Source organism: Erpetoichthys calabaricus, chromosome 3 (assembly GCF_900747795.2).
Source record: "Erpetoichthys calabaricus chromosome 3, fErpCal1.3, whole genome shotgun sequence".
Taxonomy (NCBI): Eukaryota; Metazoa; Chordata; class Cladistia; order Polypteriformes; family Polypteridae; genus Erpetoichthys; species Erpetoichthys calabaricus.
Window position 1 is genome coordinate 204,896,085 of NC_041396.2, and position 26,602 is coordinate 204,922,686.

At 37.4% G+C, this 26,602-nt stretch overlaps 1 protein-coding gene across 8 annotated transcripts in view; it reads right to left on the bottom strand.

Moving 5' to 3' along the window:
• LOC114648588 (nesprin-1-like) overlaps positions 1-26,602 on the bottom strand; it is a 360,492-nt gene that overhangs the window by 38,192 nt on the left and 295,698 nt on the right. For 7 of the 8 annotated variants that reach the window (XM_051924543.1, XM_051924540.1, XM_051924539.1 and 4 more), the window contains 8 exons: positions 25,968-26,115; positions 20,414-20,508; positions 19,989-20,223; positions 18,442-18,636; positions 16,128-16,253; positions 13,234-13,389; positions 8,853-9,011; positions 6,903-7,069 (listed from right to left, as the gene is read on the bottom strand). In XM_051924543.1, coding sequence (XP_051780503.1) covers positions 6,903-7,069; positions 8,853-9,011; positions 13,234-13,389; positions 16,128-16,253; positions 18,442-18,636; positions 19,989-20,223; positions 20,414-20,508; positions 25,968-26,115 — 1,281 coding nt within the window. Of the gene's footprint in view, positions 1-2,644; positions 2,844-6,902; positions 7,070-8,852; positions 9,012-13,233; positions 13,390-16,127; positions 16,254-18,441; positions 18,637-19,988; positions 20,224-20,413; positions 20,509-25,967; positions 26,116-26,602 lie in introns of those variants that run through there. The other variant, XM_051924542.1, reaches the window with a different exon arrangement.

Consider the following 26,602-nt stretch of genomic DNA (forward strand, 5'->3'; position numbering starts at 1 on the left):
AACCACAGAGGTGCTTTACTGGTGAGCATGCAAGGCTGGCATGTATATCATGAAAACAGAAAACATGGCAAGCAATGCAACTTGGTCTAAAAATGCAATTTCCAATTGTAACAAAGCAGTGTGTTCATTTGTAAAAAAACGTGCACAAAAATGATGGTTGTGCCTCCTTTACTCAATAGAATATAATTTACTATTCAGTTGGTGCTAACACATTCCAACACTGCTAGAGGTGCTAACTACTGCTAACACGTCTTCTCAAATACAAAGGCTTTTCACCTCACCTTCTGTGTCATTCCTCATACATTTTACAATACACAACTGGAACAGCATAGTGGCAATAGCAATCTGTGCTTACTGTAGATCATGTTTGGCAAGAAATGTGCTTGATGCTTGTTGCAATACTATCAGGTATAGTTTGGTTGCTAACTGCCACTCTACTGTGAGTGTAAAAGTTTTAAGAGTGTGAGATAAAAGTACAAGAAAAGGCAGTGTGGGGCCATGAAGGATGAAAATAGAAAATATATAATCAGAATACTTAACATCCTGCCAAATGGTTCCTGGGCATGAATAACTACTGGACTTAACATTATAAATATTTCAATAGATGTACATCTTTTAACAAAAGTAACACAAACAGCATTATTCGCCTATTTAGAGAACAGCTAAGTGGGTTGGGTTTTTGCATTATAGATCTTCTATACCATTACACACATAAGGATTACTTAGTAATGTGCATATTGCTCAATATGACATACTTTGTTTTATGTTATAATGTTGTCAGATACTGTATGATGTAGCAGAAATTATATATATTGTGATGGCACTGGTGTTTTTTGCCTTGTTGGTTTTATTTATAGTCACTTGCTTTTTTCTGCAGGTCAGCTAGTGTGTACAAGTTATTTGCTGTGCTGGTGAATAAATGACAATTTAATCATGTGTAATGTGCCAAAGAAGGTAATATTACCAAACAGATAAGACATTGGCCAGAAAGTTGCTCATATAATCGGTGTAATGCTGACTGAGTAAGAGATGTCACCTGCCTGTTATCCACTTTTAGAAAAATTATAGATAGGCAGATAAATTATTGGAATTTTTAAGACTTTTGGATGAAGCTATCAGCTAAGTAAATAAATACATGTTAATGTATATTAGTTTTAAATACAATTAACAATGCATGCGCAACAAAAATGTAATGAAGGCAAACATCAACATTGATAGCATCAGTAGTTTGTCAACCCCAAATAATGTCATCATCAAAAACCATAATATAACTATAAATATAAAAAGTCTGAATGAGGTTAATGACTCTCTTCATGGTGAGAAGACACAAGAATCAAACTGCATTACTTTTATGTATAATTCTAGTTATATATATTAATTATATTTTATATGTACCTACACAGAACTACAATAAATGTTACTTTGCAATAATGGTGATTTAATGTACTATTGCACACAAAACTTAAGAATAACTACAAAAAATGCAACGCGAGGGGATGGCACCTTTTCCAGTGCTGTTCCCTGAGCTACACCGATCACTGTCAGAATAGATTCCAGCCCCAATGTGGGCCTGAATTACATTAAATAGGATGGAGAAAGTTACTGTATGTTAGTTAAATAAAATGTTTTGACTACTAATTACAAATCTCTTCTTAAAATTACAATCAAAATAACCCACATATTTTCTAACCAACTCGTTCATTTCAGGACGGCATCAAGCTAGTGTCTAAGAATGAACCAGCATTAGACATGGTGCCAGTTTCATCATATGCGGGCACACACATACACACTCATTTGTACTGCATCAGTTTAGTGTTCCCATTTAACTTAATCTGTATGTTTTTTGGATATGTGAAAAAACCATTATCAATATAAAGCTGATCAAACATATTAGAACTTTACAATTTTTTATGACTTTTTAAAATTTTATCTAAGTATTAAATATCTCATGTAAAAGCATAATATACTATATTATATGAAATGCACTTTCAATAAAATTTAATTATAAACAAAACAAAAATGCAGCAAACAGCTGTGAGAAAACCCTAAAAGACATTACATGACATTTATGTGGGACTTCTCACAATGCTGTTAATGTTTCCCTCATGATCATGACTAACTTTTGTTTAACAACATTAGAACTGCACTGTATTTACAGCTCAAGTAACTCCATACTTCCTCATAAGATTTTGCTAAAGCCATAACACAAGTCAACATGGGGCTGGGTTGATTTAGTATAACAGATGTATATTTAGAAATTCTGGCATGTTACTCTTATCATAATAATCATTCCTTCATGGCCAGATAATGCCTCAACACAACTGTATTATATCTCTACCAAGGTAGTACAACAAGAGCTAAATATCCAACTTAAAATAAACGTGAAGCTTGCACATGACTCTAAAGTCACTGGAAAGTCTGATTCTTAAGAAATCTAACACAGTAACTACAAATGCATTAGTCACATAATTTAAAGACTGAATCTAGTGTTAACTATTTGATTACTTATAAAGCCAAAAATAAAATGTTGCATTTGAAAAAAAAAAATCAATTTTTAATTTAAAAAAAAATTAGTCTTTAAAAAAAGTTACACATTATGGACATAAACAAATAAAATCCCACTTTAAACAAAAGTTCTGCCTGCCTGGTCACGTCGCAGTCACAGTCTGGAAGATCCGAGTCTGGACTAGGGCTCCTTGCCATTGTCTTCCGTCTGAAGTCCAACACCATTGAGCTGTTCTTAACATTAACTAGAATGACTACAACTGTTTATTCCAGCTGTCTGTCTTTCTGTTACAAACTACTTATAATAAGTTCCTCTCAGAGTAAGTCAACTATTGTAGTGACTTGTCTTCTGCCCTGTAAACAAATGCGACTGCCGACAGCCCAAGAGTGACAAGTGCTCATGTTTCTAAATAAAACTTACATTCATCAGCATGTGCCAGTGAGATGAGGAATGTCACAAGAGAACAGGCCCTGAGATAAAGCTCATAGACCCAGCAGATAGTCCAGCGAACAAATGCTAAAGGCTCCAGGATGTAGAGAAAAAAAAAAGAAAGGGCCTGCTGTACTCCAGCTCCTTTTAGCCTTAAAAACACATTTTTTTTTTACTCTGGGAAAAGAACTGCTGCATACTGCATCTGCCAAATGAGACTAATGACATTGCAGCCAAGAGATTTCAACTACTATGAGCAAGATCACTTCCCACCCACAACCCCTCAGATTGGAGAAAAAGAAAACATTGATAGCTATTGTCTGTTAAAGCTAAACAAATGTAATAACCGTTACAATGAGTTGGTTGAATTTTACTATTTACTCTTAATAGAAACCAGGCAAATAAAAACTAATTTGATAATATGCAGTCTGATGAGTCTGTTTTAGGTTTTATCAAAATGGCCCTTTAAGTGGAAAAAATAGTAGTAGGGTGTTGTACTGTGTTAGCCATTATGGATGCAATGAGAAGTCAAGCAAAAGTACATCTTTAATTGGCTAATTAAAAGATTACAATGTGTGAACTTTGAGGCAGCTCAGGCCCCTTCTTCAGGCAAGAAGCAATTACAAATGTAAAGTATTACTTTATAGCTAAACAGCACAATTGCTATTTGTTTTTGAAACCACATATTTGATAGATAGATACACTGAAAAAAAAAGGTGATGATTCACACTTAAAATTTTCCATCTGAACCAATATAATTCTTTTTAGCTTATTGATCCCACAATTTTTAAGTTGAGGCAAATCATTTAGAGTGATTAGGTGCAATTCACTTGTTTTATACTAAATCTATTTTTTAAGTTGTGCTTCTTTTTTGGCAGTTGGAAAGCCATCCCGCTGGAAAGTTCGATTGGAAGAATATACAAACGGCCCCTCAAACACAGCACACAAACAAACTAAAATATTAGGTTAACTGAAATAGGATTTTTATGTTTATTCCCTCCACCATAACTTACTTTGGTACAAACAAATGTTTTTACTTTGATTGAGATCTGAAACCAAATATTTCAAGCTACAACACTAAATGACTAATGTTAAGTTGCTTGAAAGAGAAAATTTACGTTGAATGAACAACATCAATGTTATACTTTTTTCAGTGTACCTCTTACCATAAAGCAGGTTTGTGACATAAAACATTTGGTCTTTTCACCCCAAGCAGCACTGGTGGCGCTTTAAGGAAGGGGTGGGTAGTAAATACTACAGTGTGATCTATCAGCAAAGAAACCAGGTTAATTTATCATCCAATACATTTCACTTTAATCAAGCATTTCTCTCACTATACAGTATATTGTCATGGCTCCAAGACGGTCCATGTGGGATAACACTGTATCCAGTTATTTACTGCAATTTGAGATTGCAAGTGTAATCTCTCACCAATACACCACCATCCAACCCCAACAATACTGCTCTCTGTTGTAACCGAAAGCTGCACAAGTCAAGTTTAGACTATTAACTTTATTACTTGCAGCATGAGGTTGGATCAAGTGGTCATAACCACTCAGCTGACTCAAACCTTAAAATAAATAAAATCACACATCATAATTGGTCTAAACATCCATCCATCCATTGTCCAACCCGCTGAATCCGAACACAGGGTCACGGGGGTCTGCTGGAGCCAATCCCAGCCAACACAGGGCACAAGGCAGGAACCAATCCCGGGAAGGGTGCCAACCCACCGCAGGACTGGTCTAAACATTTTTTTTCAATTTATATTTACAGTAATTAGAAAAAATACTCATGTAGAGTCAGAAAACAGGACTATAGTTTCAAAGTAGCAAATAGACTGAAATCCTACAGTGTGATCCACCAATAAAGAAACAGCCCCAAATGTGACATGATGGTTAGCACATTTGCCTTTCAACTAATAAATCTGGGTTTGATTCTTGCCCATTAAATTTAACCTTTTAATTTCTGATTTTTCTTTTATCAAGCATTTCCCTCAATATTTTTCTCATGGTACTAAGTCATATTTTCCTAGACTTCTTTATTATGATTTGAGGATTTTTGTACCAGAAGGTGTGTCCGTGGTGCAGGACGACTTTTTAAATAAATAATCAAATTTTGGGTAGCGTGCAGGCTCAGAATCAGTTGCAGGTGTGCGCAAGTGCTTTCACTCGGTGGTTAATTGGGGTGATTGGCTGACTGCACTGTATACATGTGGGGAGGTGGGCAGATCAGTCGGGTATCTCAAATGTACCTCGGGTGTAGCAGCTTGAGAGAACAGATAAAAAGGAGCCTGCATGGCAAAGAAGGGAGACAAAAAAGGAAAGGTGGAAACAAAAGAAAGCATGGAGGTTAAAGGAGGGAGAAGAAGGGCAGAAGTGAGAGAGAGCTGGTGCTAGACATAAGGAAGCAGGCGGACAGGAATGGATTCCTGGGAGAGGATTGTGCCGCGGCTGGCACTTGAGAGGGCTGAGGATTGCTCCTGTTGAGCATGGAAGCAGGAGCAAACACAATCCTCCGGAGGACTCCCCCACAAGGCCTGAGATGGCAGCGGGAGTCGAAAGAGTGGAGGCCCAATGGCACCCCGTGGATTACCATGGGATGGGCAGCAGAGACACGAACAGGAATGAAGGTTGTCAGCACCATGTTGTGAGATCCAAATAGGATAGGCCAGTGAGACATCGGTTTTACTGGGATTTTTATGAGAAGATTTCTGCACGTTTTATCCTCATTTTATGGATTTTTATTTATTGGATTTTAACCTCCATGAACACGAATGAAATGAATTTGGAGCACTGCACTATTTGGACACTGATTTGTTTTTGGATTTTTAATAAAAGCACTTTGTCTCTTTTGCACCCTCCACTTGTCCGGATATATGTGTCCTCATTTGTCTGGCTCATCTTGGTTATGATACAGAGGATTCAGGAACATGAAGCCAACCCACACCATCATAGAAGAAAAAAAAACAAGACTATTGTATACATAGGCTTCAGTACTATCAACAGTTACAGTATGTGTTAAATGCAACAAGTATAAAGTTTGGTAATATAGAATTTGTAATTACTTTTTACATTCCCACCTTTCCACTTTCTTGCCCAGACAATGGAAGGTAGTGGTTCATCTGTTAAAGTGGATAATAATGGGGGAAACATAAAACAGTACAGGCTGTATGTTTATCACAAGGTCTGTATTATCTATAAGGATTATACATGCAGTTGACTGCAAAATGACAAGATAAAAACTTATCTGCATCACACTTTGAAACTAAAATACCTTTATCACTACACTATCATGACTAACCATTGTAAATCTCTGCATTAGGCCTGCTTTAATTATGCAGGGGGCTGTCGTGACAGCTCTTTTCTTGCACTGATGTGTGCTGTCAAGGCAGTTTAAGACCAGAAAACTGATGTCACATAAAGGAAACTAAAATGCAGCTCCAAGCATCACATGACTTCTACCAATCACAGTCAATTGCCATGAGGCCATTCTCCTATGAATGGGTAATTCTTAAACCTGATTCCCACTTCAGAATTATTACTTATACCCCTGGGTTAAACTATTACTTTTAAATTAATTGAGTCACTGATTACACTGCTTTGCCTCTGGGTGGCTCATGAGTTCATTAAAACTTTTAAGACATGGGAATCAATGCACTTAATGTCCACACAATCAAGCTCCTTACAAATCTACAGCCCTGATGGGTTATGTGTTTTCTTGGTCACTCACTCTAATTCACTGAGTTGGTCCTGTGATAAGAAAAGTAACATTTAAAGTTTTGGTCTATGGGCAGGGCACTTTAAGACACAGCACCCAAACTGTGGAAACATTTGCAAGCTAACATTTCTAAATGTGCTTTATACCTAATTTGTTAACTGTAAACTACTGTACCGTAACATGTTCTTTAAAAACCTTCATATACTTAAGAATAAAGTCAATACATAAGTATTAAAAATATTCTTACCTGGCTCCAATGAGGTCTAAAAGGTGTTGCCAGCGGTCTCTGACCTTGCCCAGTTTATAATCTATTTCTGAAGCTTTATTCTCATGGCTGACCTTTGCAAGCCTTTCTCCCATTTCCTCAAGCTGTATCTTATTTTCTTGAGACATTGTTATTTCTTCCTGGTAGTCCTATAATGTGAATAAAAACTATTGAAGACTACTGGAAAAAAATTAAACATTTTTTTTCTTTTGATTTTTATCAGTCAATAGCATCCATCTATCTTCTGAACCAGTTTATCCTGAGTCAGGGTTCATTAGGAGCTGGTGCCTATCTAGTAGCACCAGGCAATCACTAGGCAGGGACCAACTCTGGATAAGATGTTGGACCACTTGGAGGGCACTCTGTTTCACTGTCTCACTCACACTCACTCATTTCGAGCCACTGAGTGTCATAAATTAGCACAATACGTAAATTCTAGCAGTGTAAGAAGAAAAACACAGTACCCAGAGAAAAGCCCACAAAATGAATGGGATAACTCTATAATGACACTGTTTTCTACAGCAGTGGGAAAACAACAATAATCATTGTGTAACAGTGTAAACTGCAAATGATTTAAATATTAAAAAGAAAAAATAGGCTGACCTCGGACAGATCACATGAATCACTGGTTTACAAAACAAAGTTACTTTTACCATCTACACATACATACTGTAATTAGATATACAAGAATTCACTTCATTGATAATCCCTTCTCCTCAAGGATGTTTACTTCCAATCGAAAAAAATAGTCTATCTGGGGGTCTTAAGATGGTCAATGAGACCTATGCAGAATTCCCATACTCTGCCACAGTTCAGACATGTTGTTTTGGGCAGAGACACATATTTTCTGCTTCTTTATGCTATTGCTTCCTGTTGCTGTTGGACAACTCTGAAGTGTTGTGAATCCTTGCCTTTAACTTTTCCTCCATCAGTGTCACTGATGTAATTCTTCATAAACTTTAAATGGCACACCTCTTTTGGGAGTCACAAACATGCATCTGTGCAACACATCCAATTCAGAAAAGCTGGTTCAAACAATCATATTTCAATGCTCATGGTTTTCAAATGAGAAAAGAAACTATTGTTGGTACATCAGTCCTCCCATCAGGTTTCACATATGTTCCCAGCACAGCACAGATGCTGTTCCTGATCCCTGATGTGCCTCTTGTGGGTTATCCACATTTCACAACAATACTTATATATACTGAAATAACTACTTGGTGGAAAGCAAAAGGCCTTTTTTTCAATTTTGATAACGTCCTCAAATACCCATTTCCTAAGGAGAAAAGGGCTATGGCTTAACAACTGGGACAAAGTTATACCTCTTTATCCATGTCTGCTTTCTGCAATAGGTGCTTTTTTTGGTATGGGAAAATGTTGAAACCTTTCTGTAGTATTACCATAGCAATGATGTATTGGGGATGCTGTTCATTTGGAGTTGCTGATGGAGTATCCTTATCTTATTAGTTTTAAGCCAAGTCCTATTTTTGTATGCATTGATGAAGATATCCAACAATTGCCTGAAGGTTCTTTTTAGAGTGAGCACATACACAACATTGAAAGTCCACATTTGAGGTTGAGGTTGTATTTTTCTTGTATCAGAGTGGGCTAAAGTTGAATTATTTAGCAGATTAAACATTCAGAGCACCACTCTGACTGAAGTCACAGATCAGATGAAGACAGTGAGAAAAAACAGAGATGAGTGTTTTATAATACTGCTTTCTTTTAGCCCAGTCTTAAGTTTAAATGGGTCTGTAATAGATCCCCTGATGAGAACCTTACAAAAGCAGCCAGCCAATGGTGAAAAATTGTGGTGTGCTGCTATTTGAATGTTTGCTGTTTAAACATTGTCATCTTGAGAATTCCTTTCTAAAAGGAACAAAAATAACACCTGGCCAAAAGAACCAGAAAATGATGGTCAATGTAAATTACCTTTCTAAGTTTTTCAATCATTTCTTCAATACTAATGTCACCATTTTGAGAAACCTTGCTTTCCATTTGTGTAAGCCACTCGCAGAGTTCTTTGTTCTTTTCATTGAATACGGCCCATTCATTCAGCTTCTCATTCACCTGCTGCCACCGCAAGGAAAGCTACAAATTAAAAATTAAAGATTAGTAACCAGCAACAAGCACTGACTAACTTAAAAAAATGGTATTGTAAACACATTACACTTTAGTGTACTTTAGACTTTAGTAATATGATATCACACAATTACATAGATAGACATAATAATATGCAAAGTATGATCTAAAAGCTAGGTATCTGGGCAGTAAGAGTTTATATAAGTACAAATAAACACTCATAGAATAACAAGAAACAAATATATATTAATATCTTGTGAAATGCCTAGTATAATACAGGTTTGGCTATTAAATATCTCATCAAGGTACCACAGTCATTTCATGAATTTACTAAATTTAACCAATACCACATCTACAGTAGTTAAAATTAAAGAGGTAATGATTGGCCTGACCATACTATAAACACAACTAAGACCTACCAGTTTTAGACTGGTCACCAACCTCAAAATAAGTGAAGTTATGGGGGACCACTTGGACAGGGAAAAAATGAAAAAGCAGCCAAAAAAAAGACTTAGCAAATTCTACAAGAAGCTTGGAAAAAATCACTACAGGTCTATGTGAAAAATTACAGAGTAGCATACTAACACTTGAGTTTTGCACCCACATAAAATGTTTAAAAAAAACACACACAAGTCATTTTTGTCACTTTGTGTAAATTGTAGTTTCATATAGTGTATTCACAAGTAAATAAACACTTACTGACCAGATAATTATTAAGTAACTAGCCAACCCACGGCGTAGCATATGCCACATAATTATGTATTAAGGGATGAACACTTCGCCTCAGTCGCATGCACCTGTGAGCCACATTCGGGCCGGGTGAGGTTTCCCGTGTTGAGTCCAATTAAGCCAAAGGCTCCACACCTGGTGGTGCCCTTCCATCAATTCCTTTAAGTTTCAGCTTTGCAACCATACGCTACAGTTCACATGCACCTGTGAGCCACGTTCGGGCCGGGTGAGGTTTCCCGTGTTGAGTCAAATTAAGCCACAGGCTCCACACCTGGTGGTGCCCTTCCATCAATTCCTTTCAGTTTCAGCTTTGCAACCATACTTCCCCCGGAACCCAAAGACTTTGGTTACCCGGTTGGCTGCCCGGTGGGTCATGGGAATAATGCCACCGGATCGCCAGTGTATGGTCGGAACTACGACGGTATGTTATCTTCTTCGAACCTCCTACTTTCGTTCTTGATTAATGAACACATTCTTGGCAAATGCTTTCGCTCTTGCGCCATGGTCGGCTGTTTAGTGAATTGTTGGTGGGTGGGGCTCTGTGAGTTGGTGGGCATGGCTGTCTTGTGTGTGTTTTGCTTGCCATGGACTTAGTGAATTATATATATAGATGTAATTTTAAAATAGATAGATGTTGAAGGTTTTGAATGTACTTTGTAAAGTAATTTACATAAATCTGAAAATCTGTTTAACTTTGTCTTAATAACAAAAATACATGAAAAGTATTTATAAATTGTCTAGAAAAACAATGGTAGTCTAATTAAAAAACAGGACAAGTGTATTTCTAAAGGACCAGCCTAGAAGGAACACACACATAATTTCCTACAGCTGCATGTACAGCAAATGAAATTCAATCACATTGATACCCACTACCAGTCCCAAACAGGAACTTGTAACCCCAAGAGTTATATGAGGAGAGACAGACCAAGTAATGGAAGGGATGTCTCTAGCAACTGGTTTAAGTACTGGAGTGCTAGAAGAACACTCTGCGCAGCTGTGAAGCTGGCAGATGAAGAAAAATCTCCTGTAACTGGTTGACCAGGCTGCCACAGGATGTATCAGGCATAGTTCAGCTTTTTCTTCCTAGTGGAAAGAGGGAATCCTTGGAGGAAACTACTGAAAATCTTTTTTTAGTTTTTTTGCCCAGAAGCAAAGAAAAGCAAGCCAGAATCATTCATGGATAGCTAGCTCTAGAAATGGTCACAGAATATTTGACATGTATTTCACATGTATATTGTGCTGGTTTCCTGAGATTTCACACAATCTCTGGTTGGATGACAATCACTTAAAAAAAACAATTCACCACTGTTTGCAAATACTGTAATGTTGTCTTAAAACACTTATTCTCTGCTAAAAGGGAATCTTTTATTACATCCTCAAACAGCACAAATCACTGTCATGACTTATTTGTCACTTGATAGGGTATTATATATTTATTTTATTGTAAATTGTAGACATATTTGCTAACCACGAACATGTGGTCTGGAGCAGCCAAAATACATGAAAAAATTTGATGAATTAAAATAATTGCATACAAATGCTAATACACACAAAGATAAACAATGAAAAAAGGAGGTTTGCTAATCCAGCTCTAGAATTTTGGTTTATTTGTGCTGTTAGTTGAACTATCAATGCTGTAACATCTCTCTCTTCTAGTAAAACCTAAAAGCTTTACTTGACTTCGCATACCCTCTCAGAATGTAATAGGTAAAGCATGTGCAATCGTTAACTAACAACTCTAGCAACATCACTGAGTATACACATCAACTTAAGGTTATTATAACAGACATATAACATACAATTGTTTACAGGAAGTTAACATACATATTATTTCTTGCTGAATGAACAACATTGGGAATGCTAGCAATTAAAAGGAAATGATGGCTTACGCTCACAATCTATGCTTAATAAAGAGAGGAAATAAATACATACTTTATTATTTACTTTAAAAACCATAATATTCCCACATAAAGAATAAAGATGTTGTCAAAATCATTAAAAAATAATATATCAGCCTATACCATTTAAACTTTAAACCTAGAGGCAATTTATCTTACCTTTTCTTGTTTCTTTGCCATCCTTCTTTTGATCTAAATGTTTTAACTGCTAGCTTCCTGTCGCCTGCTACTATCATGCATCACACCGGATATATTAAACTGAAATAACCGAGCTCATTCTTCTAGACACACACTTGATTTTTTTCATGATAAAGTTAGTTTCACTTTCAGAAGAATAAACACCTGTCAGTTAGCATCTCAATTTACTGAGAGGCCAAACACAGAATCATTTTGACAATAAAATTCTTAATTAGTAATCCTAACAGAGGATCTTTATAAATGGCAACAATACGCTAAATGTGTTATCAGAACTACTGTATTAAACGTTGACAAGACCTTTTATCCATAGTGCATAAGAAACCACAGCCCACAGCAATGCGTACATAAAATATGGCCAGAATGTTAAACACTAAGTGAGCTTGTATGAGGCAAACACTCTTCTTTCATCTTGGCGTTTGCACATATGTTTATTCAGCTTCGCTTTTTTGTGTCTATTGTGATTATTACGATTTGGCCAGGTTTTCCACCTGGGGTTTTGTTTATTTTCTTTTTATTTGTTAATGCTGACATTCATTGCCTTTTATTTTATAAGACATAATTTTGCTTTTATTTCTTTTTGTATCATTATTTCATTAATATTGTTTTAATTATTGATTTATATTTTATGTTAATTCTGCTATTGTCCTTACCTGTTTTATATTGAGCCCTAAAGAACAGGGCTTCCTGTCACATCAGGTATGGATATCCTGAGAGGCCTAAACCCAATACTGAGGTATTAGCTTTCCTGCTTTTGTTAGCTGACTGATTTCAGATGTCCTATTTTGTAAGTGCCTTGCAGCATGGGCGCTCTTACTTGCTCTCACTCTCTCTCTCTCTCTCTGTCTCTTCCATTTCACCTCCATCTCTCTTTCATCTGTCTGTCACTCATTGGCCTGTCTACTTCTTGCTTAATTTGTATTTTCTCTTTTCTCGTGCTGGCTCTCCCTTATATGTCACCATGGACGCAGTGCATCAGACATGAACTGCACAAAACCAGTAAAGCAAATAAGACAGAAAATACCCTCACATACAGGTGTGCTTCATCTCAATCATCACACCAACCTCCTGCAGCTGCACAAGCATGCACACCCACAGAGATTGAGCTGGCTATTTAATTATTTTTTTTATTTAAAAATAAAATAAAAAATAAAAAATTTAAATAGCTGTGGACCCACTATACCACATAAAGGCATCTAATTTTCATTCATTCCTTCCACTCCAAAACCTATGCTTCTAACAGCATAAGGTAAAACACATAGAGGACAACTCAGAGGAACAGTTAATCATCAGTTTCTGACATCCAGAAAGTGATGTGCAATCAAGTCTTATTCATCTTGTAATTCTTTTGTTGATTTTAAAATGCAAAATGAAAATTATCAGGCTAGTTAACAGTTTTCCAGTCTTACCTGATGGCTGAGCTCTTCCCATTGCTTCTGCAAAAGCTCAATGCGCTCCTGGAGCACTGTCAGGTCATCAGCACTAATATAGCTTGACAGAGACTCCTTCAGTACAGAGAGATGAGCCAGGTCATCTGTCCAACCATCAAATGTGTTCTCTAATTCCTAAAATCACAAAAAGAACAAAAAAAATAAAAAAAATATATATAAATAAAAAAAATGTTATTTTAGTATTCTAGAGAAAACACAGAAATAATTATCTAAATTTAGATCTGTGTTCACTCAATTTCTAAATCTATTTGAATTTAGGTTCAAGGGGGTTGTGGCCTGGCAGAGCAGTGCTGGGTACAATGTAGGAACAAAAACAGGATGGGGCACCAGAAAATTGTCTTTAACACCTACACATTCATTACGTGTCAAATAACCTTATATGCACATCATTGGGATATAGAAGGAAAAACATGGGCAATGCACACAATGATTAAGATGGAATTCAATCTTAGCCTTCTTTGGGCATTCAATCTTGAAATAAATTCAATGAATTTGAATCCTTGAGACAAACTGGAACCAGATCATCTATGGTTTTTCTTTAATTACATTTGTTCTTATTCCTCAGTTTTTTATGTAAAATAGCTGCCAAAATGACCCTAACATTATGTGACTTGGAAACAGCATGAACCTGGAAACAAACATTGCAATTAATCACATATTGTGACATGGTTAAGGTGACAAGACCATCGAATAAGAATTGTCCAGATTTTAACAAGTGCAGCCCTTAATTGTGATATACCTTCTGTCATTTGCAAGTTTTTTGAAGACATTGTTCTCACACTGCTTTTAGGTAAATAAACATAACCCACCCCTTATCCCCTACAGCAAATGCTTTCCCACAATTCTCTCCCACTTTGACTAATTTAATTTATAATGCAACGCAACCAACAGTGTTCTGATTTCCTACTTACTGTATAATGAGTTGCAAAATGTACACATTGTATAATGTTCAGGTGCATTTAATGACAGGGAGTATTTTTAATTTTTGTCTATTTTATTAAAGAGAAAGAAATCTCACTTTTGCATATTAAAGACTTTGTAAAATAAATTCTTTTCAGAAAAGGTGAGTCAAAATCTGAAATTTGACTATATTCCTTTATAGGTGGTATGCTTTTATTGAAATTCAATTTAAAATTGTGTACACATTGCTTTGTTGTAAAAATATGTTTATCACATTATTTACTCATTCATTACTAGTTTCATTTATAGTACAGGTAATTATTCATTAGTGTCACTTCTAATCCAAATTTTCTAGGAGGAAGCAGTTAACTGGCACTGTGGGCAATGCACCAGAACCAGGAAACTCTTCTGCCAGTATCCCAAAGGTCAGCACTGACAATGCGGATCACATGGGAAGAAGTCCTCATAAGTCAACATGATGATTATCATAACAGACTCGTATGTCAACGTGTACTCCATGATTTGCAGGTGACTATTATGTGTGCCATGTGGTATTACAATTTAAACATTTGAACATAACACATGCCATTTTTACAGCAGCAATACTAGTAATAGTCAGATTTAAATACATTATTGTAAAAATCATAAATAAAAAAGACCAAAATTTACACACAGGGATAAAATGTAATCATGGAGCAAAAGAAAAAAAGAAAATGTAAATGAAGGTTTTAAGTAAAGAACAACACTATGTCAGAAGACTACCGAGATTAACTTCACATAACCGTGACTAAAATATTACAAATATAAATACCCTGGGAAAAATCAATTTATAACAAGTTGATGGATATCCTATTACAAATTTGTTACCCTTTAATCTTTCAAATGACACTTTGTGATGTTGTATTTATGTTCCAATCTTTAAACACCAAGCAGGATGAGGTTACTTCTGCCCATTGGTTTGCTGTGGTGTATCCTGAACAGAGTTCACTCCACATAAAAACTAAAACTGCCTTTTAATGTCTCCTAATTACTACAATACACTCCCTCCTATTTTATTTGAGACATGCCATGACAGGATGAGCAGAATCAAGAGTCTAGGCTGTACTCAGATTCCATTTAAGCTTTTCTCTCCCCCTCTTTGGAAACACTTTATTTTAAGTACTGCAAAAATACATCTATTACTCATTTACTATTATGTAACAAGACCTTAACAAAGACTTCTTTGGGTCTTCATAACATTTTCAAAGCATCAGTAAAGTGTTTATTCGTCTCTGCAATGTAACCTACTAACAAAACTTCAGTTTTAAGTGGTCTGAGGTGGCTTAACTGAGACACATTTCTCTTGATTTTATTCATATTATGTATAAGACCTGTGATCCTTCACATTAACAAATAATTTTACCATCATATCAATATTCCACACTGCACTGATATGAATAAACTATCTACTGATGCTTTATAAGTAATATGAAGACTAAAACAAGCCTTTATTAAGGTCTAGTTACATAAGAATAAATGAGTAATAAATACATTTTTTTCAGTACCTAAAGTGAAGTTTTACCCCCTGTTTTTTGGGATAACACTGGAACAGCAGGGTAGTGAGAGGATAGGTCGGGAGTGTTGCTACTGAACTGTACATTTTGGGGGCTCGGTCATAACAAATACCTTAGCCCTCCTAAAAATTGCTTTAAGAATTTAATTTTATATATCTATCAGTAACAAATTAATTATTGCTTATAAAATTAAACTGCATTTGAGGGGCAAGACATAATAAACAGCTTAGTCCACCTTTCATCTGCTTAAAGAATTGTATTTCATAGAACTACTAGTAAAAAACAAATTGTTACTTATAAACATACAACTAATGAAAAACCTGGCAACAAACGCAGTTGCATGCACTTATGGCTAACAACAAAATTATACAGGAAGACAAAGAATCTATGAGACTTTACCTTGCAGCGGATCTGCTCAGCATGCAGTTCATCATGATGGTCAGGCAAGGGCTGGGAAAGCTTTTTCTTGAAGGCTCGTAATTTCTCCAGTGAATCACTAATCCCCTTCTCACAGCGATCCCAGTTCTAAGGAAAGGAAGAAATTACATTTCATCTGCTTTTTGTAGTGCTACAACTTAAGAATGCTACAAGGGGCTTTTTAAGCCGACAGGAGGATAAAAAACTTTTTGTCAATTTGTGCATTCATCACATCACCCTAATCTAATATTCATCCAGCAAAGCAGCAACCAAACAATGTAACCTAACTTAAATGTTTCCTTGGAAAAGACACTGAGAAAAAATTCTGTGCCTGGGCCGTAAAAGAAGACCAGAATCCTCGTAAAAAAAGACCAGAATCCTCTTCGATGTTTGTATTCATGACACAATCAGTAAATTACGTCTCTGCAGCAAAAGGTAGAGCCAAGTGGATCATTTAACCTAACAATAGTTTCAGACAGTTAGTCTCTATAACAGTTCAATCTTCTCATGAATAAATCTTAAAGTCTGAGACACTGTATGCTTACTGAACAGCCCTCATTTGTACTTAGAATGGAATAAAGTGCACAGCTCCTTTTAAGAAAAATATGGGTAATGTTTTCTGGCATTCTGTAACCCATCTTTAGCTTAGAGAAAAGCCAAGCAAAATGACACATTTTATTGGCTAACTAAAAAGATTACAATATGCAAGCTTTCGAGGCAACTCAGGCCCCTTCTTCAGGCAAGATAAGAGGAGTACTATAGTTAAAAACAAAGAAGCAAAAAAACATGCCCTTGCTCAATATGTTACTGTAAGGGAGATTTTTTTTGTGCATCAAAACCATGTGGCTAACAAACGTATGACTCAGTGCACAGGTGATGTGCTGCAGTTAATGGTTGACAAAAGTTTATTCTACAATACTGTATAATAAAATGAACATTTCTGAAAGGAAACTGAATAGCACTGATATCCTAAAAAATATATTTATAAAACAAACTCAGTATTTACATGATGCAGAATAGACATCAAAAAGTACACATGGAATATAAATAATATTAAAGTATAGGAGCAAGGGAAACTCCTTATATCTTCTATACATTGAGATGAAAAAAGACAAACAGAAAAACACTGTCCATTATATGGATGAGTGTGTTCCAAACCCACTTAGAAATGCACGCTTCTAAACATTCCAGAGAGAAACAGAATGCAAGGATTTTAATAGCAAAGCACTCTTCACATAAAATGAATAGGAGCAACATTTTCGTTTTTCTACCAGGAATAGCTACTTGTGTATTTCGTGGCATACTCACACCTGTAAACTCCCATGTGTCTCTATTAAAGGAAAAACCAAAAGCCTAACCAGAACAAGTTCACACGCAATTATACACTAGAGTGTGGAGATGTTTCCCCTTTAGGCTTAACAATGTGCTCAAATACACATAGAAATCAAACTTATTTAATATAAAAGTGTTCTACATAAAGGGTTAAAAATGACAAATCATTTGTTGCTTTACAGCACATACATGGGAAATGCCTGTATTAGTGTAAAGCATTTTTTGTAAAACTTTTTACTTTTCATACGGTAATATAGTCTGTATAATAATATACAGTTTAAACAGGGGCGTTTAGAAGCATATAAAATATTTTTTGTTTGCTCTTTTATGATCTATATATGAGATAGTAATCTTTGAAGACCTCTAATCATTTTAAATGAATTTATTTCAGGGACAAATACTCAAGTTTAGCAGCATGGCCCTGAATTTGAAAGGCTGATATAATCAGCAACCAGTAAAAGATAAATGTATTATTTCAAAAACATTCTCAGATTTGGGAAATACATCTATATCAATTATTACTTAACATATGTTAGAAAATATTTCTAAACCAACAGTGAAAGTTAATGTCTAGGGTGCCAGACTTTCAATTACTGTGTAACTGAGAAGAAAGCTACATCACATGCCCTGCAGCAACATTGAAAAAACGAAAAGAAAAACGTAGACAGTTGTAATGTTTTCTGATCTTGTAAGTCCCCTTGGGTAAAGGTGTCCGCCTACTAATAAGTATAATGATCAGCTTTACTTAGTTCCTTATGCAGGACAGGCTTAGCACCCGCCTTGCTTCCAGTCCTGATGGAATATGGGAGTTTAGAAAACTGGCCCTTTTTACAGTATTACAAAAAAAAATGTTCAAAGAATTTTTCTTCAACAGCTCTTTAAGAAACTGACACAAATGTCATGGAATGCAGGTTAGTATTTTTTTTTACAAACCATTTCAATGTTTTCTGAAATAATCACTCACCTTTAGCAAAGCTGACAGCTCCCTCTTGCGCTCATCAAGGCGGATGTTTGCACACTTCCAGCGTTCTTGCATATCAGTTAGTTCTGCTTGGAGAGTCATCTCTGCTTCTGTGTCTGCTGACAACAAGAGTTGTCTTCCTGCCTCCACAGTCAAGATGTAGCTTCCCTGGTGACGCTGTAAAACTCTTTCTTTCAGCTAAAAAGAAAACAAACAGTATAATCATGTTTTATAGATTGTGCATAATTTAATGTAATGGCTAAGCAAGTTGTTACAGTTGTTAGAACTAATCTATCATCTTTATCTTCCAAACAATAGTAGCTACCTTTTATAGTGCAAAACACCCCAAACATCTTAACACATATTAATGACTTAGTCAAGATCAAACATTAAATTAACAGTAGGGATAGCAGTTGTAATTCTGTGCTGGGGTACATTGCATAAAATGCAATACAGTAATCCCTCCTCCATCGCGGGGGTTGCGTTCCAGAGCCACCCGCGAAATAAGAAAATCTGCGAAGTAGAAACCATATGTTTATATGGTTATTTTTATATTGTCATGCTTAGGTCACAGATTTGCGCAGAAACACATGATGTTGTAGAGAGACAGGAACGTTATTCAAACACTGCAAACAAACATTTGTCTCTTTTTCAAAAGTTTAAACTGTGCTCAATGACAAGACACAGATGACAGTTCAGTCTCACAATTAAAAGAATGCAAACATATCTTCCTCTTCAAAAGAGTGCGTGTCAGGAGCACAGAATGTCACATAGATAGAGAAAACAATCTCTAGCAAACAAATCAATAGGGCTGTTTGGCTTTTAAGTATGCGAAGCACCGCGGCACAAAGCTGTTGAAGGCGGCAGCTCACACCCCCTCCGTCAGGAGCAGGGAGACAGAGAGAGAGAGAGATAGATAGAGAGAGACAGAGTTTGTTTTTCAGTCAAAAATCAATACGTGCCCTTCGAGCTTTTAAGTATGCGAAGCACCGTGCAGCATGTCGTTTCAGGAAGCAGCTGCACAAAAGATAGCAACGTGAAGATAATCTTTCAGCATTTTTAGACGAGCATCCGTATCGTCTAGGTGTGCGAACAGCCCCCCCTGCTCAATCCCCATAAGTCAGGATCACAGAAAGTCAGCGCAAGAGAGAGAGAAAAGTAAGCAATCTAGCTTCTCAGCCATCTGCCAATAGCGTCCCTTGTATGAAATCAACTGGGCAAACCAACTGAGGAAGCATGTACCAGAAATTAAAAGACCCATTGTCCGCAGAAATCCGCGAACCAGCAAAAAATCCGCGATATATATTTAAATATGCTTACATATAAAATCCGCGATGGAGTGAAGCCGCGAAAGGCGAAGCGCGATATAGCGAGGGATCACTGTATAATGAATTGTAATTTATATACAAATAGCACTTCACAGTGAACAGAGTTATATGCCAGCATCTAAAAGCAGTATAAAAAAATAACCATAATTTAAAGGAGTATTAAAATAAAGAAATTGTATAAGGCAAAGTTATCTGAAACTGTAACATTTGCACTGACACTACCTGAATTTCATCAAGCATCGCTCTGGCCTGCTGCAGAGGCACTGGTGTACCATCTTGTTTGTTCTCACTCTGGTGTGACACTTCAAGCAGCCACTTCCGGAGTTTTTCTGCCATCTCTCTATATCGCTGCCATTGCCGAATTAAGCTGTCAATGATTCCCCTCCTCTGCTGAGCTCTGCGAATTACTCCTTGCCACTGGTTACTCAGCAGAGCCAATTTCAGGTTAAATTCATCTCTGAGCAAAAAAAGTAGCGATAATTGATCCATATTATAATGAAAAGAACATATTAAATCAGCATATTTAAAAAGTACCCCTACCTTTAAACTACAATTTAAAAGAGTTGTAATAAGCATATCTGAAACCTCAAATCACAATCTCAGAGTATTAATTCCTAATTTAAAAAATTAGAAAAGTATAACTTTACCTGTCATCTACTTGCCCTTGCTCTAGAAGGCGGTGTCCATCACTGATGATAGAATGAAGAATCTGCTGCCGACTGAACATCTCAGCTTGAAACAACTGTAAAAAAGGCATTATGTCTAATGAAATGGGTTCCCCAACTTTTACAATAACACTGCTTACACAAGAATTCTCCTCATTACTACTGTAGACTCTGTTTCTATATTGAGAAATAAAAGAATATGGAACTAATGTAATTATTATTACTTGGCTGACATCTTTATATGAGGTATCAAACATCATTTAAGAGATACAGTTGGTTACAATTCCTTTTTTTCCTAATTGGAGCACAGGAAGGTTAAGTGACTTGCTCATGGGTTACACAGTTTTAGTAGCGGGATTTGAACCCACAACCTAAGAGTTTAAAGTCCAAAGCCTTAACACTAGAATTAACAGAGCCTACGAAAAAACTTATAGATCTATCCCACCTTAAATCGCTTCTTAAATCCGTTCGCAGCTATCTGCCAGCATCTTTTGTCTTCTAAATGTGAGATAAAGACAAGCTGCAAGCAGCCGGCTATTCCATCCCCCCACCAACTTAGAACATGCATGAACTTCTCCCAGCTCATGCCTTAATTGATTATCTGGGATTGAAGTGGAGTTTTAGAGTGGAAATAATAGATCGTTATTTGGAACACACACATTTCATGTGTGTTCCGTTTCTACAGTAATCTGTGTAAACACATTTTTAAAACAGAAACGTTTTTCATATTCTAGTAGTAAATGACAAAATGTAGGCATAAAATATATAATGTATGAAGCCTGAAGTACAAATATCAAAGAAACGCCTTCACAAACAGGTACAAATATAAAAGAACAAGTGCGCTTTTATTCAAAATTATAACGGCAGGAAAAAAAGCCTCCTCAGCATGCGACATTGACACACATTTACTAAGACTGCCGCCGTGGCGCAACAGTATCAGCTGCTGACTGGGAATCAAAAGGTCACGAGTTCGATCGTGCACGACTCCCTTTTGAAAAGTGAACTGCTCTTATCCACATTACTAACCGAGAATGCTAAACCGGATGGACGCAGGGACATCCGGCCATGGGCCGTAGCCGCAAAAAGACGTACTGCGCAGGCGCCCCAAGAAATGAGGCGCCACGAGAGGTGGCCGCGACCACAGAAAAAAGGAGTGAGCACAGAAAAAAGGAGTCAAAGAAAAAAGGAGTGAGCACAGAAAAAAGGAGTCAAAGAAATGAGGCGCCGCGACCACAGAAAAAAGGAGTCAGCACAGAAAAAAGGAGTCAAACGCAGGCGACGCACACAGCGCCGCACGAAACCCATTGCACACGAAACTAGCACACAAAAACAAAAAAAACGCTCGCGCAACACAAATCCCACACCCACCTCCAAGCACCTCCCCCCCCCCCACAAGCAACGGACGGGACACACACAAAGAGGACGATTCAACAAGCCCCTGGCACACAAAAAAAACGAACCCGCAACCCCCCCCCGCTACAAGCAACGGACGGGACACACACAAAGAGGAGGATTCAACAAGCCCCTGGCACACAAAAAGAAAGAAGACGCTCGCGCCCCACCAATCCCACCACCCCCCCCAAGCAACATCCACCCCCCCCCCCCCCCCCAGACGCCAGCAAAGCACACAGCGGTGCCGAAAGAATCCCATTGCACACGAAACGGGACACAGACAAAGAGGAGGATTCAACAAGCTCCTACCACACCAAAAAAAAGAAGCCGTGACCGCCACACCAAGCCCCTTAGAGACGAAACAGGACAGACTACGGACATGGCACACGAAACGTTCACAACAACGACCAATCAGACCCACAAACACACTAACATCAATAAGAAGTGACACCCAAGGCCCCATTTCTAAAGGAACCATCCATATTAAACATACGTCATCTCAACACCTTCACACTATGCAGCATAGGTGGATCTCCTTACAATAAAGCACTATTAACCGTTCAACTGCACAAAAGGCTCCATCTTAACAGTGAGTGCGATCCTCCTTATTACTTATCCATATTTCTCACGCTGAAGAACAACAGTCATGAATACACGTTCACGGGTACAAAACGATTCGGCTCGGATAACGGGACCAAACACACGAACCCGCATGAAAAAACAAAATACACGGCGGCGCATACAACACGCTTCTGAAACTCAGGGAGAAAAAATGTCCCAACCCCCAGACAGAAGCTTCTAACTAACGAAGTACCTGAAAGTAAAAACTTTATGAACTGCATTACATCCTACAATAGTTGATTTGATTTTGCATCTACCGGAGTAAATATCAGGTCACCAAAAGGCAATGACCCATACTGCTTTCGGGTATATGGACAAATATTACATCGCATTGGAACAGTGCACACTGAAACAAATCAAGAACGCAAATATATACAAATCACGTCGCCACCTACAACGCGCTTCTAAAACCGCGGAAGAAAAAATGTCTCGGCTCCAAAAACACATGTCACTCCTTATTCAAAATACCGGTCCCAATCACAGAAACATCGGTATCCACTATGAAAATGAACAGTAACAATGCACGTGACATCCGTCTTGCCACACTATTAATTATAGATGAATGTACAATGGCATCCAGTCACTTACTCAACACCATTGATAAACTTCTACAAACGTTGATGAATAATAATATTCCCTTTGCAGGAAAGGTACTTTTATTAGGAGGAGATTTTAGACAGTGCTTAACTATTGCTCCACTTGCGGTGCGCTCAGCTATTGTTCAGTCCACCTTAAAATACGCGGACAATTGGCATTGCGTTGATGAATAATAATATTCCCTTTGGAGGAAAGGTACTTTTATTAGGAGTAGATTTTAGACAGTGCTTACCTATTGCTCCACATGCAATCCGCTCAGCTATTATTCAGTCCACCTTAAAATTCGCAACGACGTCATACATAAACAAAAAGAGGCCGAACTACAACACATTTACAGGCGCGAGACCTGATTGGTGATAATACGAAGAAACGAACAGTCCGCATATTAACAGTGAGTTCGATCCTCCTTATTACTTATCCATATTCCTAACGATAAAGATCAAACAAGTCATCAATTCACGATCACGGCTACAAAACTAGACGACTCGAGTAACGAGACCACAAACACGAACCCGCATCAAAAAAAACCATTCACGTCGGCGTCAAGAACGCGCTTCTAAAACCGCGGAACAAAAAATGTTACGCGAACAATTGGCATTGCTTTCAAAACATACACTTGGTACAAAACATGCGATTTACAGATCCCGAATATAACAATTGGTTATTACAACTACAACATTGTACACTCACAACGAACTATATTATGTCCAAAAAATATTACTGTTGATCACATTAATAACCAGGTCATTTCATTACTTCCTGGAGAGTCACACCTCTTTCTAAGCTCTGACAAACTTGACTCTGATGACGACAATGACCATCTTAATTTCCCCTTAGAATATTTGAACACTATTAACCCAGCCGGATTACCACAACACAGTCTTAGCCTTAAAAATGGAACAATAATCATGCTATTAAGAAACTTTAACACTAAACAGGGTTTATACAATGGTACACGTTTAGTCGTCTACACCATAACACACAATGTTATTCAAGCAACAGTTCTTACAGGATCACATGCTAACAATACTGTTCTAATTCCTAGAATTGACCTTACAAGTTCTGACCTGGAATTACCTTTTACACTTAAACGGAAACAATTCCCCATTAAACCTGCCTTTGCCATAACCATCAACAAATCACAAGGACAACCCATAGACAACGTTGGCATCTACCTATCTGAGCCCGTTTTTGTACATGGACAACTTTATGTGACCTTCTCACAAGTTCGACGTTCATCTGACGTTGAAGTTAACGTCATAAATGCTCCATGCCAAAGAAAACTCATTCAAGGACAACACACCATTTTTACTACTAATGTTGTTTACAAAGAAATTTTCCAATAAACCTTTACACTGTGCCAAACACTTTATTGTTTGCTTCCTATCTGCGTCATCTACACCTTCACACTATGCTATATCTCATTCATACATCACGCTCTTTGTAATTTCCCAACACCAGGGGTTGGCAAGCGAAGCGAGCAGGGGGCAGAGCCCCCTAGTTCTTACTATTTTAGAATAAAAACATACGTTTGATTTCAGTCTGTAACAGCCGGTGTAATTTATGATACTTGTAAAGGTTACAGTAGCTTTGTCTTTTTTTTTTTTAATTCACTTTTCATTCTCTCAGCCACGTTCAGGATCCTTCCCCTCCCCTCCCTATCTGACACTGCTGTTTTCACATAAAGACGCGCTATAGCTCTGCAGTGTATCACGATATATACTACCTCTGTTTCTTTTGTACTCCAGGACATGCAGAGGAAAGCATAGTAAAGAGCAGTAACTTCAGCACTATAAATCATCAGACACTCCCCATCTGACACTGCTGTTATCAAATAAAGACGCGCTATTATGCAATATTATTTTTTAAACGAACAGCGTCAGATCGGGTGTGAATTTATACTGCCGCTGTTAGAGTCAGGTCAGAAGCTGAATAAGCTCCTGTTCTGACTCTAAGTAAAAAGCATGAATTAATCAACAGAAATAACCGCGATCGACATTTTAAAGTTAACTATTTACAGTGCATACCAATTTATAAATTTTATGTCCGTTTGAGGTTAAAAAGAAAAAAAAAATAACACTTTTTCCCCAGCTGGGAATCGAACTCAGGTCTCTGAGGCACGGTAAATTTGCCAGCAAATCTTGACGTTACGCCACAGAAGGTGTTGCATTGTTCTTGAACCTTTTGTGAAAGAGTTTATTTGATCTTTGGACTTCAGGCTTCACACATTCTATAGTTTATGCCTACATTTTGTAACATTTATTTCTAAAATATGAAAAAGTTTCTGTTTTAACAATGTGTTTACACAGATTACTGTAGAAACGGAACACACATGAAATGCATGTGTTCCAAATAACAATCTATTATTTCCACTCTAAAACTCCAGCAGTTCAGTCACTCCCAGATAATCAAACAAGGCATGAGCTGGGAAAACTTAGTGAACTTTCTGCAATGGTGGGGGATGCAATAGCCGGCTGCTTGCTGCTCGTCTTAATTGGCACATTTAGAAGACAAAAGACGCTGGCGGAGAGGTGAGAACGGTTTTAAGGTGGGCCGGATATACGAGTTTTTTTGTAGACTCTGGTAATTCTAGTGTTAACTACTATGCCACACTGCCTACTGATACATGACAGTATAGCATTATGAATTAATCTCTTATTACACATTATTATCATTCAATAGTCAAATGCTATGTTCAGCTGACTTTGGGTTATGTGGCTCATCATGATTTTCAGCAGCACAAAGCTGATTAAGATGAAAAAGTATGACAAACTGTATATGACTACTACTGGACTATGCACTCCATTTTTTAGTGCTTTGTTACTTTCAGAAGCATAGTAAGGAAAATCAGATTAATATAACCCTCAGAAAATAATCATAATATCGAAGATATTGAGTAATATAATATAATTTTATTTTACTTTACCTCATGTGCACGCTGCTGCTCTAGAAGACTTTGAAAGTTTCCGGATATTTCCACAGCCAGTTTCTCTTCTGTCTGCATAAGGAACTGCATCCAAGCCTCACATTTCTCCAGGAATGTTTGGTGTTGCAACAGAAAAGCCTGCAATTTACTGGTGGCAGTAACAAAGAAATGCATAATTAACAAGTTTGGCTATGTCAGTTAAATTAGACAATGGAAATAATATAAAAGACTTCTAGGCCCGGGTGGCACAGTGGTGCAGTGGGTAGCGCTGCTTCCTCGCAGTTAGGAGACCTGGGTTCGCTTCACGGGTCCTCCCTGCGTGGAGTTTGCATGTTCTCCCTGTGTCTGCATGGGGGTACTCCGGTTTCCTCACACAGTCCAAAGACATGCAGGTTAGGTGCATTGGCAATCCTAAATTGTCCCTAGTGTGTGCTTGGGTGTGTGTGCCCATGTGCCCTGCGGTGGGCTGGCACCCTGCCTGGGGTTTGTTTCCTACCTTGCGCCCTATGTTGGCTGGAATTGGCTCCAGCAGACCCCCGTGACCTTGTAGTTAGGATATAGCGGGGGGTTGGATAATGGATAGATGGAAGGACTTCTAGGCTCAGTGATCCTGTTAGGTTAGGAACATGTGAAGC